The following is a 19666-nucleotide window of genomic DNA, read 5'->3' as shown; positions in this document are numbered from 1 at the left end:
TTTAGAGAAGGCTCCACTACAGCAACATTTATTGATGGCTGCCAGCTTCAGGCCAAATTAAACACAACAATCAGAGGCTGGATACGAACAATATGGGAGAACTTTGCTGTGGGAAGTGCAGAGGCACGGCATATGAAGCAGCCTTCCCCAACCTTGGGTGCCCACATGCTGTTGGACTACAACTCCCATCATCCCAGCAAGCATGGCCAATGGTCAGAAATGATGAACTGGGTATCTATGTCTAGAGAAGTCTAGCTTGAAGTCATCTGGTTGGCCACTGTTCGATAGGGCGTTTGTCTAATCAGGGGTGATAAACTTCAGGCTTGGGGGTTGAATGTGGTTCTCCAGACACCTCTTTCTGGCCCTCAGAACTCTCCCGAAGCCACACCCCACACTGTCCCTATTTTGTACCCTGAGTGGCTTTGCCTATCTGAAATGAGTCCTTGAACTCTGATAACGCTTCTTGCTTCCCTAGATGCAGGATCGAGAGGGCAATATGTGTGTGCAGAAAGTAGCCTATTGTACAATGGCAAAACTAGCATCTGTCTCTGGCTCCACCCACCACTGGCATGTGGCCCTCAGAAGGTTGCCCAGATGGGATTGTGGCCCTTGGGCTGACGAAGATTCCCCACTCCTGCTCTAGGTGAATGCTTGGTCTGCCCCTACAAGGGAACTCTTACATCCTTATCATACGTTCCTTGGCAGGCCAGATTTGGCTTGAGGGCCGCCAGTTGCTAGCAGTACATTAACAGGATGCAAGCTGAATCAAGCGACGGCTGTGCAAGCAGTGAGATGGAGAGAGAAAAACGAATTCCAAAGCAGAACTGAGCAAACAATTACTTAAAAATTCTTTAAAAAAAACCCGACCAGATGCCAGTTCTAAGAGGACGCCCTTATGACAAACCTGCCATCGGATACGTAGTTAAAACATATGAATGTGTTTCTACTCCTCAAGATAATAACATCGCATTTGACTTTTGTACACAAATGATGAAGGGGGTTAAGAAAGGCAGGAGCTCTCACATTTGTTTTCTTTGGAGTTTTCACAAACACTCTGAGGCTCTTCAGAGAAGGGCTGAGATCCAAGTGTTCCACAGCTCGGTCCAAGTCTTCCTGGGATTTAAGGGGAATCAGGAGCTGGAAAAAGATTGAACAAACATCGCTGATGCAGCTGAGTTACAAACAAGAGCAAAGAGAGGAAGCATCAGTGCAGCCGGGGTCTTGGGAACCGGGGGGAGAGGGTGCTCATGCTGTTGAACCTGGGACAGTGCATAAGCAATCAGGTTCCTGGCAGAAAATAGAAACCAAACATCTGGGGGCTTTAACCTTTTCTTCCAAGATAGCATGCCGCAGAGGAATCGAATAAAAGTTATCAAAACAACAGCTTGCAAAAAGGAAAGGCGCAAAGTGTTGCTCACTCCGCTGGAGGGAAGACCTATGTGACAAAAGTAAATAAAAATACTTGGGAGGCTGGACCCGAACTGCAGGGGCTACCCAGCAACAGAGGGGCCCGTGTGTGGACACATGAACTCCAAATGCAGCATCCAACTGATATTGAGCACTGCTTGCTTAGCTTGTTGGTTTATTTATTTTATTATTTATTTATTTATTTATTGCCTTTGTATACCGGCCCAGAGCCAAAGCTCTCTGGGCGGTTCACAACAATTAAAAACAATTAAAAACTTTGTTTTAAAAACAAAGACATGCATATCTTAAAGACAGTCGCTTCTGTATGGTGAGCTGGAGAGAACAGTAGTGTTTTGGTGTGCCCAGAGAATTGGTTCAATTAATTCAGTTCTTTAATTCATTAAATAATTAAAGGCTTCTCTGTAAGCCCAGAGTACCTGCCCACCGAGATTATGTCTCTGCATGAGTCCCCGCTCTGGGCTTGCCTTCTTCCAGTCAGGAGGCCTGCTTGGAAGAGTGACTGACAGAAAGAAATGGGCTCCTCTGATAGCACTGTAAAAGAATTCTCATTTGTACTCTTAATTTCAGTTAAAAAAACAGTGGATTTTGGCTATCTGGTAAAGGAGACGTGGGTCTTATTTGAGATTATGATGATTAGGAAAACTTGTATCCGTCTTTCTAAAGAAGCACTCAATGCAGCTCACAATATAAAATTTAAAAATGAACCAGTCAACAAAGCAAATTAAAAAAAACCTAACAAGCAAAAAAATTAAAAATGATAGGGAGAGCAGCTAACATTTTGGAGAAAATTCAAGGATTGTAATAAAAAAGGTTTTACCAGCTACAGAAAAACCACCAAGGAGGGTGCAAACTGAGTCTCCCTAAGCAGGGAGTTCCATAGCCTACCCTAGAAGCAGTCACTGAGAAGACCCTCTACCACATCCCAACCAATTGCATCTCTGAGACTGGGATTCGAACCACGGGCCTTTAGAAGTACGCCTTTGCCCCTGTACAGGCCATCCACACAACAGTGGCCCATGTGGCAGAACACACTGAGAGAGACATTGTTGATGTTCAGAAGAGGGGAGTATAGCCCATGTGTAAACTAGCTGCCACTGTCAGGCAGTGGCCAAGGTAAGGAAGAGATCTTGCTCCATCTGCACAGGCAGACCAACACTACATCTGTACAGAGGCCTCTACCAGCTGATGGCATCATCAGCATGCATGTACCGGCCCTTTCTTTGTGATAGCAGCCACTGTGGGCCCAGACTTCTCCCTGTCTGGCATTTCAGTGCACACTGTCAGGTGGGCTGTTGCATCCAAGGCCTCGATTGCAGGGAAGGGTCGTAACTCAAGGGTAGAGCATGCAGAAGGTTCTTGGTTCAATCCTCACTGTTTCCAGGTAGAGCTGGGAAAGACTTCCTGCCTGAAACTCTGGAAAGCTGTTGCCAGTGAGGGCAATACTGAATTAGAAGGACCAACGGTCTAACTCCAAATAAAGCAGATTCCCACGCTCCTATGATTCTGGTCCTGAAAGAAGAAGCAGGTATGCCAGCAGGTTCTCACCCAAAGGAGTTTTATATCTATTTTACAATGGCTGCATATGTTGCCAGCTTGTTTCCAGGCACTTTTAAAAGTGGTTGACACTCATCTTTAAAGCCCTAAATTGCTTGTGGCAAGCCCTCACTTTAGAGTTTTCTTTTTAAAAAGATCTGCTGTTTAATTGGTTTTAAATTACCTCTATTGTTTCTTGCTGGTTGATTTTATTGGCTTTCATCTTCTAATAAGCCACTCTGAGCAATGCACATACATTGGCAGGGCGGGACAGAAACACTCCTACCAAATAAGATAAATATGTTCCAGTCTCATATCCTGACTGATTTGATTCGTAAGACTGTAGTACTCCAAGAGGCAGAGAGAGGACTTTGCTTGGCGGAAATCTCGCCAATTCCCACAACTCTCAGACTCTGGAACGCTAGCAAAGCTGGCAAAGCTCTTTCCTTGAAATGCTAACTTTCCCATGGATGGGGGTTTGGATGATGGAATATTCAAACAAGTCCCCCACCCCAAACCCTTATGTTCTAAAATGATTCATTTCAGAACTGGATAGCCAGACTGCCTCCCGTCAGGAATGCTTTAAGTTGGATTCCTGCACTGAGCAAGGGGTGAGACTCAATGCCCTTAATGGACCCTTCCACCTTACGATTGTATGATTCCAGGAGGATTAGTTCATGTGCTTTTTTCTGGACCTATAAATCAGCTCAGATATAATTCCTCTCCTAAATCAGGTCAGACCTTGAATGAGGTGGTCACCTAAGGCTGACAGATGGGGAGAGGCATCAAGGAGATAGAGAAAAAAGCTGTGTGTGCCACACAGCCTGCCTCATGCCCCCAAAGCAAGCCTGCTGCCCTCAGATAAGTTGGAGGAAGATGCTGTGTTGCCAGGGTTAAAGTAAGATTCAGATGCTTCAGGGAGGGGTGGAGTGGGGGTCTCATCTTGTCCTTTGCCTCAGGCTGCAAAACATCTTGGGCCAGCCCTGCCTGAACATTTTGTTTGTGTCCATCTCTCACAGACAGACACAAGGACATTGGCAACTGTAGGTGCATGGAGAATTCCTGGTCTCTATATATTTTCAAAGGTTCTTTAAAAAACAAAGCGAAGGAGAAAACCTTGCACATACAGTAATTCCTCAATTAACAACGTAGATGTGTTCCTGGACATTACTTCTTTAACAGAAACTTTGGTACCAGAAGTAGGAATAACTTGGAAAGAACAGGGATAAGTTCCCACACCTACTCATAGATGGTGGGGGCAGCTTTAACAGGGGCTTTAAAGGGTGCCTACTCAGCACCCACCCACTCCTCCTCCTCTGAATCATATTGGATCCTTCCCTCCCCAGCCCTGGGAGAAAGCAAGAGATGTCTTAAATGCAAATACAAATACACAGTTTCATCTTAGCAAATAAAAGGCATAGGCTTGTCAGATTATTGACAGCAAAGGCACAGGCTGGTCAGTTTCACCTTAAAGCAAAGGCTCAGGTTTCAAAGCTTATCCATAGCACAGCAAAGCTAGTCAGTTTCATCTTTAAAAAAAAAAGCCTTCCTTAAAAGGAGCTTCATTCCTGGTGGATTTGTTAACTGAGGTATTACTGTATAGTTTATGACTGTCTGACACACCTCCCCAACCCCAAGTGCCTCCTGCAAAGAACTGGGGCAGAAAAGTTAGCCTGCCACATTGTGACTGAGGAATCAACAACTGCTGATCTTCAAAGCCCACAGCACACGACTCATAGCATAATGGCTAAGAGACTGAGCTGAGATCCAAAACGTTCCTGTTTCAAACCTTGCCATTACTATTAAACACCCTAAGTGACTTTAAAGCAACTCGATGTCTCTCAGCAACCCCCCTCCACCCATCATCTGCATGGCATGAATAATCCAGGACTTTTGTAAGGATTATTAAAATAATGGATACAACCTAAAGCACTGCATAAATGCTGAGCAGTGTTAAGGTTACACCATGCTGAAGTATGGACAAAATGCTTCCAGACTGGCTAGTGTTGCTGGTGTGTTTGTTTCCACGTCATCCCTTGCAAACATGCAACTTGGCTTGCTTACTTGAGCCACCTGGACTTACTCGATCTGGACACCCGTTTGGGCCAAAATAAAGCTTGATCTTTGGGAAGTTCTCTTTGTAGGGTTCATATGACTTGTAGTGGAGGCTTAAGTCTAATGGCTTTTTATGTCCTTCCCAACTGTAAGGTTCTATGATCCCAATTTGCATTGCTGAGACCTTGAAACAACAAGCAGGCCTATACTTTCTACTATGGATAGAGGAAAAATTCATTTATTCCCATGTTTAAATGAACTGATCTAATTTGCACCTCCTGGGCTAATATATGGATTGTCACCTTGTAGTGGTGAGTGGGCTTGCATGTTCCAATGAACCTGTGAGCAATGCTGTCAGGAGTCATGTACTCTCAGCAGGGTCACCCATGGCAGTAAGGTCAAGGGAGAGGAACCAGACAAAGAATGATCCAAGAATGTCCTCGACGGCAGAACAGGCGGAGGATAACAATGTGTATGTTACAATGGCTGTGAAGGCGGATGAAGGCTGCGGCAGATAAAAGACTTCCAATCGTCGTGGTCCCAATCCCATTGGAACAAAGTCTTTTTCTGTCAAGACTGTGTTGATCGTTGTGCACCGATCTCCCCACATAAAACAGATTCACACACAGGCGTCTTCCAAAACAAAAACAAAAGTCCCGTGAAACCTATGTCCTCACTGTGGGAAGTTGTGTGGATCTAGGATTGGCCTCCACAGTCACTTTCGGACCCACTGTTAAAGACTGTATTTTGGAAGACAATCTTACTCGGTCATGAGTGATCGTCAATGAATGTATCCTTAGGATTTCATACTTCTCCAAATTTTGTAATATAGGTCTCAGCTCAAAAAATGTATCAAAATGCATAAAAAGTGTGTATTTAGGATAAGATAGTCTATAAATGTGTGCATTGCGATAAATTACATAGTTAAGTATGTGTTTTGTGATTAATCCGCAGTAATTATGAGAAGGGCTTTCAGTGTGGCTGCCCCTATTCTTAGAATAGCATTCCTGTCGCAATACAACAGGTGCCCGCTATCTGCACTTTCCAAAAACAATTGAAGACATTTTTGTTCTAATGGGCTTTCCCAACTGGATGAATGGGTCTCTGCCATGGGTATCTAGTTTGGATTGTTGTTGTGTTGTTAAAAATCAAGAATATCTGCTGGTTTCTATGATGTTATATATATATATATATTTAGCTGTTTTTATTGTACATCACCTTGAGACACGTGTGTGGAAGGAAAGTAAACAAATAATAATAATACATTTACTTTAAAACAAATCTGGAACAGATTTTTTTGGACACAAAATCCACATATAATGCTGAAGTGGAATGAAACAAACTTATAAACGTACACGTTAAGCAAATACAAAGCAGAAATAGAATAATATATCCATTCCTACTACGGGTGGGTGGTTTCTCTCACACACACAGTCTCGTTCTAGCATGGAATTTGGATCTGAACTGTTGGGCCAGTTCCCTGGCACTCTCGGCTGACACTCCCCACATCCACCTCTCCACCCCCAAATCCACACAAATCTTCCAAAAACTGTCTCTCCTTGCAATAAAATGTCCTGCAGCCTTATGGGTCTCTCCTCCAACCTCTCCACCCATGTTCCATGCAGTCCCGTGACTTGGTCTCGAGACGCCAAAAAGACACCAGGTTGGAAACTGATGTCTGCATGCTGTTTCAATTGGCCTTTGCCTAATTGCTTGAGTCTGGTGAGAAGGTTTTGGCTCTGTTGCCAATGAAGCTGCCGTGTACATGAACGTTCCCTACCAGACACGAACCTAAATATAGACACACGTAAACCAGCAAGCTAGTTGGCAGGTTGCAGGCTCAGGAAACGGAGCAGAGTTTTCCTGCAACCAGTAAACTGAATAGCTTAAGCTAATGAGCCAGGGTGCCCATGGGGGGGGAAGGGGAAAGGGGGCAGGGGAATTTGCTGTGTGCTGATTCATCGGCTTGCTAAACTTTGAACCGGTGAGGTTGAAGACAGACGTAACATGTTAAGAGTGGTGAAGGTGCCTTGCTGGCAGTGTTGCTACCTTCCAAATAAGCATCCATTTTTTCTGCCTGTGAATTAAGACAGAATGTGGTGGGGATCTGCAGGTTTTTAGCAAGATTTGCTTTGAACTGGGGAAAAACTGGCTGCCAGGTGGGAGTCCTATTTGCTACACATCCCCCAATCTTTGGATGCCAACCCGCAATGGCTTTTCAAAAGTTTATTGTTTATGTTGTTAAGGTGATGGGTGAAAAGAGTGGGGGGGGATACATAACTGTCTTATATATTAGTCTGTCTAGCTCAGGGATGAGGAACAAGTAGTGCTCCAAACGCCACATTAAGGGTTCATTCACCTGCTTATTATTCCAGTGGGATATATGCCATCATTTGCTAACGATGCCCTTCTACATTCTCTATAAGACAGACAGGCCAGTCGTTATGCAAAAGAATATATGGGCACAAATCTGATACCCTTAATAAAGACTATTTTTTAAAAAATGGCAATATAGAAATGCCAGTGGGGGGACGTTTCAGCCACCCAGGACACACAGTAACCGTCCCTGAACAAAGGGATTTCAAAGGGAGACTACAACCTGAAACTACTGAATTACAATACATCAAGAGGTTCTATGCTATTTTCTGTGGATTGGATTAGCTCAATGGATTTTTATCACATATGTGCGCTGGCTTACCAATGCCAGGATGTCTGTTATCAACTACTGTTTTGTTTGTTTTCTGAATGGCCACTCTTAATAAGGTAATTATTACTGCCTGTGCTTTTCCACATTTCATTTCCTTCGGTCTTCACTGTTTACCATTCCTGCCTCTCATCCAAAACGTGTGTTACCTGCAACCCAGGATAACACTTCATGCATCTGATGAAATGGACTGTAGCCTGCAAAAGCTTATTGCCATAGTAAATATGTTAGTCTTTAATGTTGCCACAAGACTCTGTTGTTTCTTGCTGCACAGCTACCTCTCTGGAACCTTTAAGGAATGTGTTTAGCAAGCATAGATGGAAGCATAGATGGAATCCAGCGTGTTTTAGATTTCGTTTCACATACGCTGTAGGAAAACCTTTTTAGCTTCTTGTAAGCTGCCTTATAGAGAGGAGTTTGTTTTAAATACACACACGAACAAACAAGTAAACCAACCTCATTGTTGGCGTAGTGCAAGTCCATCATCTGCCCAAAAGCATCCATGACTTTTTGTAGCACTTCTTTGAATTTAACTGGCCTCTGGAATTGGATAATCCTGCGGGGACATATATGCATGCTGTTATTTAAAACTTCACTCTGCTGGTATTCACCAATGTGAGGCAGTGAGTTTTCCAGTGCTTTTATTTTTCTCTGAGAAATTTTCCATTTCATAACTTCAATCAGAAACCACACATGGATGCCAACTGAAAATACAGTTTCAAAGTACAAGTAAAATAAATATGCTCAATTAAATCAATACAAAGTGACAACTTTCTTATGCAAATTGATCTAGGCAAATGAGCCTTATTTGCAGAGCTTGGAAAAGTTACTGTTTTTTAAACTACAACTCCCATCAGCCCCAGCCAGCATGGCCACTGAATTGGGCTGATGGGAGTTGTAGTTCAAAAAAAGTAACTTTTCCGAGCTCTGCTTATTTGCACAGAACAGCCAGTGTGGTTTAGTGGTTAGAGTGCTGGACTAGGACTTGGGAGGCCAGGGTTTGAATCCCGACTCAGCCACAAAGATCACTGCATGACTTCGGGTCAGTCACTGCTTCTCAGCCTAACCAACCTCACAGGATTGTCGAGAGGATAAAAGGGGGGGGGAGAGAACCATGTATGGATCCTTGGAAGGAAGGTGGGATATGAATGTAATAATAATAATAGGATTTTTTTTCTAAAAAGCCCACATCACTGCAGATATTGTACATATTTAATAAGGACAGCAAATTACATGGAAATCCAGGTTACTGACGCCTACCCAAAATTGTGACACACCCACCCCTAGCCAAGCCCTGTTAACTGAGGCCTGCAAGTACTCAGTACACCCCCATTTTCAACAGTTTTGAAAACAAAAATGCCTAATAAAATTACATGTAATTAAATTAAATTAAATTAGCCAGCTAAATAAATCAGCATATTGCCAAAACCTTAATACAGAGTGACCTTTTTTAAATTAAGGACTCTGCAGGACACCCAGTGTGAAACTATTAACTGAGGAAAGAATGATGTTGGGCTTTATATGATTTAACAAAGCACAAAGACACATGAGTCTTCAAGCAGCCAAGGAGGTACCTTTTCTCTCCATCATGTTCAAATTTGATCCTGGCATTCCGCAACTGAGGAACAAAAATAGACAGAAACCCATTAGCTACAGAGACAATACAGAGTCAAATACTGAGCTACAAACATCTGGAAGTCCCCAAATCAAATCTCCACTTTACCATATTCTCACTAGGCAGCCTTAGGAGGGCCACTCTCAGCCTCAGTCTGCCTCCCCTCCATCTGCAATATGGGGACAACAATAATGACCTGCCCTAGAGGCAGGGGTGTAGTCAGCCGGGGTCTTGGGGGGTCATAGACCCGTTACTTTTTCTGGAGCAGGGTCCCAGCCAGGTCCCTATATATGAGCCAATCAGCATGAAAAGGAGGGTGTTTGCCACTGTGAAGAGCCCTTGTCCATTCGTGCTGATTGGAGCCAATCAGAGTGAAAGGAGATGATTCAGCCACTGAGAAGACTCTTCTCAGTAGTTAACACACAACCTCCCCTTTCACACTGATTGGCTCCTAAGGACGTCTCTTGTAGTGAAGTGTGGGCTTGCAAGATGACAGGGACAGCAAAGGAGACGAGGACAAGTGGGAGATGGGGTGTGGCTATGAGGGGGCATGGCTATGAGGGGGTGTGGTGAGGCTATCATGAAGGGACTCTGTACTTCTGAGTTTGACACTATACTACTGCCTAGGGCAGCCTTTCCCAACCAGTGCGCCTCCAGATGTTGTTGGACCACAATTCCCGTCTTTCCTGACCATTGGCAATGCTGGCTGAGGCTGATGGGAGTTGTGGTCCAACAACATCTGGAGGCACACTGGTTGGGAAAGGCTGGCCTAGAGGGTTGTTATAAAGATCACAAGAAGATGATATACACCAAGGAATTTGAACACTCCCTGCATTAGACAGGGATGAGGAACCTCTGGACCTGTAGATGTTGCTTGACTCCAACTCCTACCAGCCACAGCCAGCATGGCCAACGGCTAGTGATGATGGGAGTTGTAGTTCTACAACATCTGGAGGGCTACAGGTCCCCAACCCCAGTGCTAGAGGGTACTTTGCTGAAGACCTGACCCTGGCCAAGGTTGCAGGAGAAGGTGCCAAGCACCTGACAGGCTAGCAGTATGAGCCCAGTGGACTGTGTGTGCCTTGGCAGGTCACAATTTCTATAGGCCCATTCTGGACCAGAACTCTCTTTGGTGAACTTCCAAAAGGCCGAGAGTTCTAGCAGGAGCAGCTGGCTAAAGTTTCTAAGCCTTAAGGGATGAAATTTGGGAAGGCCTGTGCAATGCTATAGGTGCACATGTAACCTGGCCAGTTTGTCTGTTCTGCTCCCCAGATTACAGGAGTGCTTCCACGAGCAAGTCCCGAGCCTTAATATGAGTGGAAAGTTTACGTACCATGAACTGATCACAGGTAAAAAAAATCCTCTTTCCTGACAAACCCTGGAGCTGCAGCTTTGCGGTCCGCTAGCACAGAAGCAATCCTGAGGTTTTGCTCCTCCACTTCGCAGTCACAGGCAGCTGGTGAGCACTAGGGACTGGCCAATCTATCAACTTCAATTTCTCCCCGTTTGTCATTTTTCCAATCTTAAATTCAGTTCTCCACATTAGCTTGCAATTTGTTTCCATTTTTTTAAAGTCCTCGCGAAAATTCCTAATGTATACATTTTTGTATGCAGTTTTGCCTAATATAATCCATCTTTGTATGTTACTGTCACTAATATAAGCATTATGCACACAGAGCTTGGAAAAGTTACTTTTTTTGAACTACAACTCCCATCAGCCCCAGCCTGCTGGCTGGGGCTGATGGGAGTTATAGTTCAAAAAAGTAACTTTTCCAAGCTCTGCACTTTACCCCAGTGTATACCTTTCTGCACATATTACTTAGCTGGAGAGCTGCATTGCAAAATTCAGAGCAGATAGGATTTCAAAGGATGGCTGAGTTTCAGCTTGCGTGCTGTTTCACGAAGTGTGAATTAAGTAGGCTCACCTTTAAATGAGAACTAATTGAATTTCAACCCCATTCTTAGCAAGCACACACATTCCTTGTGGCCTGTAGTATGAAACCCACCAGTGAGAGGGCTCCACTATTAATAGATTTTAAAAATAATTAAATAAACACAAGCAAAAATAAATTACAGCCTCATCTCTCCCCTCCCTTCCTTTCTTTTCAGAGTGGAAAAAATGCATTCCCTATCCTGGGGCAGGCATAGCTTGGAAAGATCAGGCACACACTGCTTTCTATCTAAAAAGGAGAATTCCTAGATGGGTGAAAGGGTGATGTCTCTTCCGGAACGCACTCCTTATCTTCCACCCAAGCTTCCCCAGAACACAGTTTGGCAGTTTCCATGTTCCCATCCTATACTTCATCAGAGTTTTGAAGAACTCGAACGCTGGCCACTATTTTGTGATATTTTGGTTGTTTCTAATAAAACAATGATCCAGCTGTAGATTGTGGAGATCTCTTCAGGAGACCATGGAAACCGCCGTTACGCCATCTAGCTCCGTACTATCTACACAAGGGGTGTGGAAACTTAGGCCCATGGGTCAAATGCAGCCCTCCAGGCCTCTCCATCTGGCCCTCAGAACTCTCCCTAGCTCACACCTCTCACTGGCTCTGCTTTGCAGCCCAAGCATTTCTGTGTAGCTGAAATGCACCCCTGAACTCAGATAACACCTCTTGCTTCCCTGGATGGAAGATACAGAGAGATGTGTGAGTCTATGTAGAAACTAGACAGGTATACATAGGTAAAATTCAATTTGTTGCTCCACCCACTTTTGCTTCTGGCCCCGCCCACCGCTGCCATATGGCCCTCGGAAGATTGCCCAGAAGGGAACACGGCCCTCAGGCTGAAAAAGGCTCACAACTCCTGGTCTACAATTATTGCCAAGTGGCTCTCCAGGGTTTCAGACGAGGGACTTTTCCAGCCCTACTTGGAGATGGTAGGGATTGTATCCGAGGTCTTCTGTACACAAAACAGGTGTTCAACAAGCGGGTTATGGCTCTTCCCTTCTTCCATCCCTTCCACTAGAGATGACACCTTGAATCACATGGCCTCCTTGATCCTGGCTGCAAAATGTGAATGGGGCAACATAAGAAGATGCCTCACTCCGAGTCAGACCATTGGTCCATTTAGCTCAGTATTGTCTACACTGACTGGCAGTGGCTCGCCAGGGTTTTCAGGAAGAGGGCACTCCCAGACCAACCTGGCTGTGGATTGAACCTGGGACCTTCGGCATGCAAAGCAGGTGCTCTGCCACTGAGCTACAGCCCTTGCCATGCGCATAATATGTCCTGGAATTACCAGTTGCAGAAATCTGAGGCTTTATGCAGCAAGCAGCATTTGCTTTGCTGAGCAAGAGAGCCCCCCACCCCACCCCAAGACCCGATGCAGTTTTTGCTGATCAGAAACAACTCTGTTTAGGAACAACGTGTTGCTGGAAATTGACAAAGCACTTGTTTAAAACAGCCCCAGAAGAGGGGGAAAATAATGACTGCATCCTTTTTCTTCAGAATGAAACAATAACAACAACAGTGACCTCCTCTGGCTGGAGGCCAAAGAAAACACACCAGCCGCCTCACATAACAGCACTTGGCTGGCGAGGAAAGAAATACGAGTGAGCCAGATGCTTAAAAAAAACCACAAAAAACCCCAAACCCCTTTCCAGAACTTCAGCTTCCCCCGCACTCAAGTATTACTTGCTAGAAAAACAATTATTTGAGAAAGAGGCCCAAAGATCAGCTTTGGGAAGAGCAAAAAAAAGAGGGAGGGGGAGACCAGACCTTGTACATTTTGCTTTGCCGGTCCTTCGTTCTACTGGAAAGGAACAGATTCTGTACCCTCTATATATTCAGGGAGCTCCAACATTTATGACACACTGTAGTGTGACCAAGGCCCTGTCTGCACTATACATTTAAAGCAGTATTATTCCACTTTAAACAGTCATGGCTTCTTTCAAAGACTCCTGGGAACTGTAGTTTGCTGAGAGTTGTTAGGAGACTCCTATTCCTCTCACAGAGCTAAAATTCCCAGTGGCTTACAATCGATTTCTCTTTCCACAGAATTGTGGGAACTGTGGCTCTACAAGGGGAACAGGGGTCTCCTAACAGTTCTCAGCACCCTTTGCAAACTACAGTTCCCAGGATTCTTTCGAGGAAGCCATGACTGTTTAAAGTGGTATGTTGTTGTTATATGCATTCAAGTCGATTACGACTTATGGTGACCCTATGAATCTTTTTGGATATACTCATAGGGTTTTCATGGTAAGAGGTATTCAGAAGTGGTTTACCATTGCCTTCCTCTAAGCCTACAGTACCCGGTATTCCCAGGCAGTCTCCCATCCAAGTTCTAACTAGGCCTGACCCTGCTTAGCTTCCAAGATCAGATGAGATGGAAGCCTCAGGAGGGGAGAGTGTTCTTGCACTCGGGTCCTGCTTGCGGGCTTCCCCCAGGCACCTGGTTGGCCACTGTGAGAACAGGATGCTGGACTAGATGGGCCACTGGCCTGATCCAGGAGGCTTTCCTTATTTTCTTATGTTCTTATGAGATTGGGCGTGTTGAGGGTAGTATGGCCATAGGCTTAAAGTGGTATAATACTGCTTTAAATGTGTAGTCATATGGGGCCCAAGAGAGAGATCCCAGAGTAAGCTATAAGAGAAGAGTGGGGTTGATTTTCAATGGGCCCCCACTGGGACTTAAACAGGGTAGCCAACCAAGTGCCTTCAGATGTTGTTGGACTACAGTCCCCATTAACTCCAGCCAGCATGGCCAAAAGCCATGGATGATAGGTGCTGCATATACAGGTAGCAATCTGGCACCCAGTTGAGAGGCAGTCTCAGTCTGCACATCTGTGATCACCAGAGGCAGAAACCAGGTTTAGTCCCCACACTAGTGGGGTCCCCAAGAGCATCCTTTCACTCTCTTTCATGTAATCGAGCGGTTCCCACCATTTAAACGGGGGGGGGGGACAATTACACTTAGGGACAATGTTGCAGCGAGTGCAAAATGTGCCCAGTGCTCCCAACAGCCGTTGTCCTGGATTACTCCAACAGGGCCCTCCCCCTTCATATATGTGCATGCACATGTACAACCAGCAGCAATTTGAACCCAGAACTTTCTGTTCATAGTCCAACACGCTTAAGAGTTAGCCCATGGTGTAGTGGTTAGAGTGCTGGGCTAAGACCAGGGTGACCTAGGTTCAGATCTCTACTCAGCCATGACCTTGCATTTGTCACTCTCTCACACCCTGGTCTACCTCACAGGGATGGTGTGGGGATAAAATGGGGAGTGGGGGTGGGGAACACCCCATGTACTCAGCCTTGCGCTCCTTGAAGAAATGGGGTTGTAGTCCAGCAAGTCCTACTCAGAGTAGACCCACTGAAATTAATGAACCTAAGTTAACCATGTCCATTGACTTCAATGGGTCTACTCTGAGTAGTTCTAGCATTGGCTAGAACCCATGGTTTGTTGATTTGCATTTGAATCAAGTAGTTCAAAATTGCATACAAATAATAAAAGCATAGTTCTGAAGACGAAAAGCATGCTTGCTTCATTTTTAAACTGAGACACGAATGTTGTGGGAGGCCCCCATATCAGAAGGCCAGGCCCTCCTCCGTGAGAGACGGGAGAATGCCTAAGGTGGGCACCTGCCATGGGTAGATTTCGTAACTGCTTGTAATAATCAACTTATTTTTTAAAAAATGTTGCCCAATTAATTGGAGGCACATTTTTAGTTGATCAGAAGGTTTTTCACTCAACTAATCGCTGCAGCCTGACCAACCACTACGTCAAACCGGGTCTCGTTATGTAGCCCATCTATCTCTAAAAAGGAAAGAAAAAAGGAAGAGCAAAACAGATGCAAATGGGGTACATCCTATTGGAGGAAATTACATCACAGGTGAAGCACCAGCCAACATCGCTACCCCAAGAAGCTACCTTGAAACTACATCAGACTACTGGTCCATCTAGCCCAGTGATGTCTACTCTGACTGGCAGAGAAAAGTCATTCCCACCACCTGGGCCCGGATCCTTTTAACTCAGGGGTTGGGAGCCTCAGGCCCTAGGGCCATAAGTGGCCCTCCTGGCCTCTCTCTCTGGCCCTCAGAACACTCCCAGGCTATGCCCGTCCTCAGGCCTGCTTTGCACCCTCCTGGAGTGCTCTGCCTGCTGGAATGTGCCCTTGAACTGCGATAATCCCTCTTGCTTGGTATGACGACGGATAGCAAGGTTTGCATGTAGAAACTTCCGATGCCTGTGTGGCTGGAAATTAGGCTACTGTACAAAGATAAGAGTCACAGCCATTGTTCCGCCCACTTTTGGCCCCTCCCACCATTGGCATGTGGCCCCTGAAAGGTTCCCTGCAAAGACATGCGGCCCTCAGGCCAGAAAAGGTTCGCCACCTCCATTTTAACGGGATGTGGCAGGGACTAAACCTGCCTGCAAGCATATATATGTTCTATTAGTGAGCTGGTTTCCCTTCCCTTGCACGAAACTGCAACTACTCTGTCAGGAAAGAGCAAGCACAAAATTCCTCTCCCCTCCCCTGAGTATGGAAGTGTGCAGGAGGGCTTCCTTAAGCCAGCGGCTCTTGGCCAATCATTTCCTTCCTGCTAGCAGCATCATGGAAGCATAAACAGGGCTTGTCGCTTTGGCCTTGCCAAAGAATGGCTTTAGGTGGGCGTGTGGCAGGCCCAGCAGCTGGTACACAAGGCAATTAGAAATGTACCCAGACATATCGTCCAGGGCAGATCATCTTGTTAAAATGTGATGAAATCCCACCACTGGGCAAGAACGGCTACTTCTTGAAGAAACTCTGGAAGACTTGGGCGTAGCTCAGAACGCCTCAGAAATACGCCGGTGGCAGAGCCGACATCTGCACGGGCCAGTGGAAGCTAGTTTTCTGCCACTCAAGAAAATGGCCTAGAATGTGAGGGGAAATACTGTGAGTCCACAGCCTTGGGGAGAAGAGAGACAGGGTGGAAACAACTATGCTTGCCTTCTCACTAACCTCAGCTGGAAATGAGGGTGGATGGGAACAAACACATATTCAAGGAACCAAGCAGAGAGACGGACAGGGGTCCCTGCCTCTCTCCTAGCTGGAGAAAAGGGAAATTCAGACAAGTACAGCCTGTCTTACTTCTTCTTAATTCCCTATTTCTACATAGGCCCACCCCGGGCTACTACTGGGAGGAAGGATGGGATATTATAACAACAACAACAACAATGGTGGTTGGCAATCACTCGTGGCCGAGTAAGATTGTCTTCCAAGATAATTTGGTTGGAAGACGCCTGTGTGTGAATTTGTTTTATGTGGGGAGATTGGCGCACGATGATCAACACACAATCTTGACAGAAAAAGACTTTGATCCAATGGCACGGGTACCACAACGATTGGAAGTCTTTTATCTGCTGCAGCCTTCATCCACCTTCACAGCCGTTGTAGCATACACATTGTTATCCTGCACCTGTTCTGCTGTTGAGGCCCTAGCAGGGTAAAAATGTGCCCCCACTCCTGCACAATCATTGCCACATGAACAGATGGCTTTAAAAGAGGACTGGGTAAATTGATGGAGAATAAGGCTATCAACACAACCATGATAGCTATGTTCTGCCTACAGAGAGCATTGTTGCACTCTGTTCCTGCTTACAGGCTTCCCATCAGCATCTGGTTGGCCACTCTGACGACAGGATGCTGGATTAGATGGGCCTTTGGCTAGATCCAGCTGGTCTCTTCTGATGTTCTTAAGTTCTAGAACAGGTATGGAGAACCTTTGGCCCTCTAGATGTTGCTGAACTACAATGCCCATCATCCCTTGTCATTGGCTATGCTTGCTGGGGCTGATGGGAGTTGTAGTACAAGAACATCTAGAGGGTCATAGGTTGCCCACACCTGTTCTGGAAACCGTGCAAGAGCACATTTGTACTTCTGGGTGTCTCTCACTCATTAATTCAGATAAAGAGGCTGGTGCTAAGTGCAACTGCTGTCCTGGACTCCTTCTGAGAGGAAGGGTGGAATATAAATTTAATAAACAAATAAATAAACAAATAAAATAAGCACATCAGTTCCTTGTGGGGAGGCCTATTTTCTGCAGAATGGACCAATTGGAACAATGCGTCATCATGACACAGAATCATTCCAGAAGCATTCTTGGGGGTGCCAGAATGGCTGCCCCCACAACCCAACCTTCCTCCCCAAATCCCTAGAGCAGTTTAACAGACTCTATTTCAGCCCAAGGGCCACATTTTCTTCTCAGCAGTCTTCTAGGGGCCATATGGGCTCCTGCCGGGAGGAAGGGCAGGATATAAATCAAATAAATAAATAAATGTCTGTGGCAGGTAGGTCTAGGAGCAAAGGTAGACAAAGCAATGACTGCAAATTTACCTGTCTATAGGAGCTCAGTGCCTATGCAGACTCACGCAACCCCTCTATTCTCCATCTAGGCGAGCAAGAGGTTTATCTGACTTCAAGGACACTTCCAGGCAGGTAAAAATTCTCAAAGAGGGTGAGAAGCGGGGGTGGCCTGAGAGACCTGAGGGCCAGATACCAATGCTTGGAGGGCCACATTTGGCTTCCAGGCCGGAGGGCTCCCCACCCCTGATGTAAATGTAGAAATTTAATAAAAGGTGCATGTGATCCTTCCAAAAAAGAAAGAAAAGATAGGCAGACTGTTGATGCATAAGAACAGCCCTGCTGGATCAGACCAAAGGGTGGTATTTGATGCTAGTCCTACTCAGAGGAGACCCACTGAAGTTAATAGACATGGCTAACTTAGGTTCATTAATGTCAAACAGTCTACTCTGAGTAGGACTCGGTTGAATACAGCCCAAAGGGTCCATCCTGTTTCTCAGAAGAGTCAGCCAGCTGCTTCCAGGGAGCAGCCCTTGTCCACTGTCCTTAACCAGCAACCTGTATTCAGAGGCACACTGAGGTGACGTATAGCCAACAAGACTAATCGCCCTTGATAGATCCAACCTCCATAAGTTAACCTAAAGAATGGGGAGAAGGAGCAAGACTGACGGCTAAATTAGCACTGGGATCACTGGTAAGTATGCCTGTCTTTTAGAAAACGAGGGGAAGAAGAAGATGGACTGACCCCGTGGGAGAAAAAACACCATGGCAACTGCTGTTATGATGTATGTTTACATGGAATGAGTGTAACACACACACACATACATACGTACATATATAGTAAGTACACACACACAAAGATCGAGCAAGTTTCTGCCTAACTTTCATTATAGCTTTGGAAGGGGGTGTGGAGACAGCCAAGCTGGCTGGTTTAGATTAAGAGAACGGTTGGAAAAAATCAGGAAGAAAGAAAAAATAACAACAACAAAGTATCTCTGAATGAGGTGAATCATGATCTCATGCAGCATTCCCCAAAGAAATAGCTGCTGTTTATAATAAAGTACAGAGTACGCAGTTAAAGTTGCAGCAGACGCAGACCATAGAAGAAAGCACAGAGAGGAACCAAACATTTTCTGGGTACAGCTGACCACAGCGAGAAAGGAGCGAAGGACAATCAGGCCAGAGTGCATGATGCATTATGGGTAGCAGAAGGCCTATGATGGAGGGGTTACATAGATTTATGTAACTTTAAAGTCCACAGTGAGGACACTGAACTTGTCAAGGATTATCAATACCTCGGCACAGTCATTAACCAAAATGGAGACAATAGTCAAGAGATCAGAAGAAGGCTAGGACTGGGGAGGGCAGCTATGAGAGAACTAGAAAAGGTCCTCAAATGCAAAGATGTATCACTGAACACCAAAGTCAGGATCATTCAGACCATGGCATTCCCAATCTCTATGTATGGATGTAAAAGTTGGACAGTGAAAAAGGCGGATAAGAGAAAAATAAACTCATTTGAAATGTGGTGTTGGAGAAGAGCTTTGCGGATACCATGGACTGCAAAAAAGACCAATTAAACCAGAACTATCGCTAGAAGCAAAAATGATGAAACTGAGGTTATCATACTTTGGACACATCATGAGAAGACATGATTCATTAGAAAAGATAATAATGCTGGGAAAAACAGAAGGAAGAAGAAAAAGAGGAAGGCCAAACAAGAGATGGATTGATTCCATAAAGGAAGCCACAGACCTGAACTTACAAGATCTGAACAGGGTGGTTCATGACAGATGCTATTGGAGGTCACTGATTCATAGGGTCGCCATAAGTCATGATCGACTTGAAGGGACATAACAACAACATGATGGAGAGGAAGTGACAGGTTGCTAAGCTAGGCCGCCCCTGAGCCAACCCCTGCCACTGTTTTGTAGTGGAAGGCAACACCTTCTTCTGGAACATTAGGGACTGTCTACAATGCAGACACATTCTACCCTGGCAAAAACGTTCAAGGAGGCACAAAGTAGGGCTGGTAAGGGGTTGTGGC

General features: G+C 45.3%; 1 protein-coding gene across 2 annotated transcripts in view; it reads right to left on the bottom strand.

Annotated features, from left to right (window-relative positions):
• Window positions 1-19666, bottom strand: part of LOC133365109 (mitogen-activated protein kinase kinase kinase 3-like) — a 127569-nt gene that overhangs the window by 34470 nt on the left and 73433 nt on the right. For both annotated transcript variants that reach the window (XM_061586507.1, XM_061586508.1), the window contains exons 4-6: window positions 9295-9338; window positions 8177-8276; window positions 1024-1137 (exon numbers count right to left, since the gene is read on the bottom strand). In XM_061586507.1, coding sequence (XP_061442491.1) covers window positions 1024-1137; window positions 8177-8276; window positions 9295-9338 — 258 coding nt within the window. The remainder of the gene's footprint in view (window positions 1-1023; window positions 1138-8176; window positions 8277-9294; window positions 9339-19666) is intronic.

Source organism: Rhineura floridana, chromosome 10 (genome assembly GCF_030035675.1).
Source record: "Rhineura floridana isolate rRhiFlo1 chromosome 10, rRhiFlo1.hap2, whole genome shotgun sequence".
Classification (NCBI taxonomy): Eukaryota; Metazoa; Chordata; class Lepidosauria; order Squamata; family Rhineuridae; genus Rhineura; species Rhineura floridana.
This window is presented reverse-complemented; position numbering and strand designations above follow the sequence as displayed.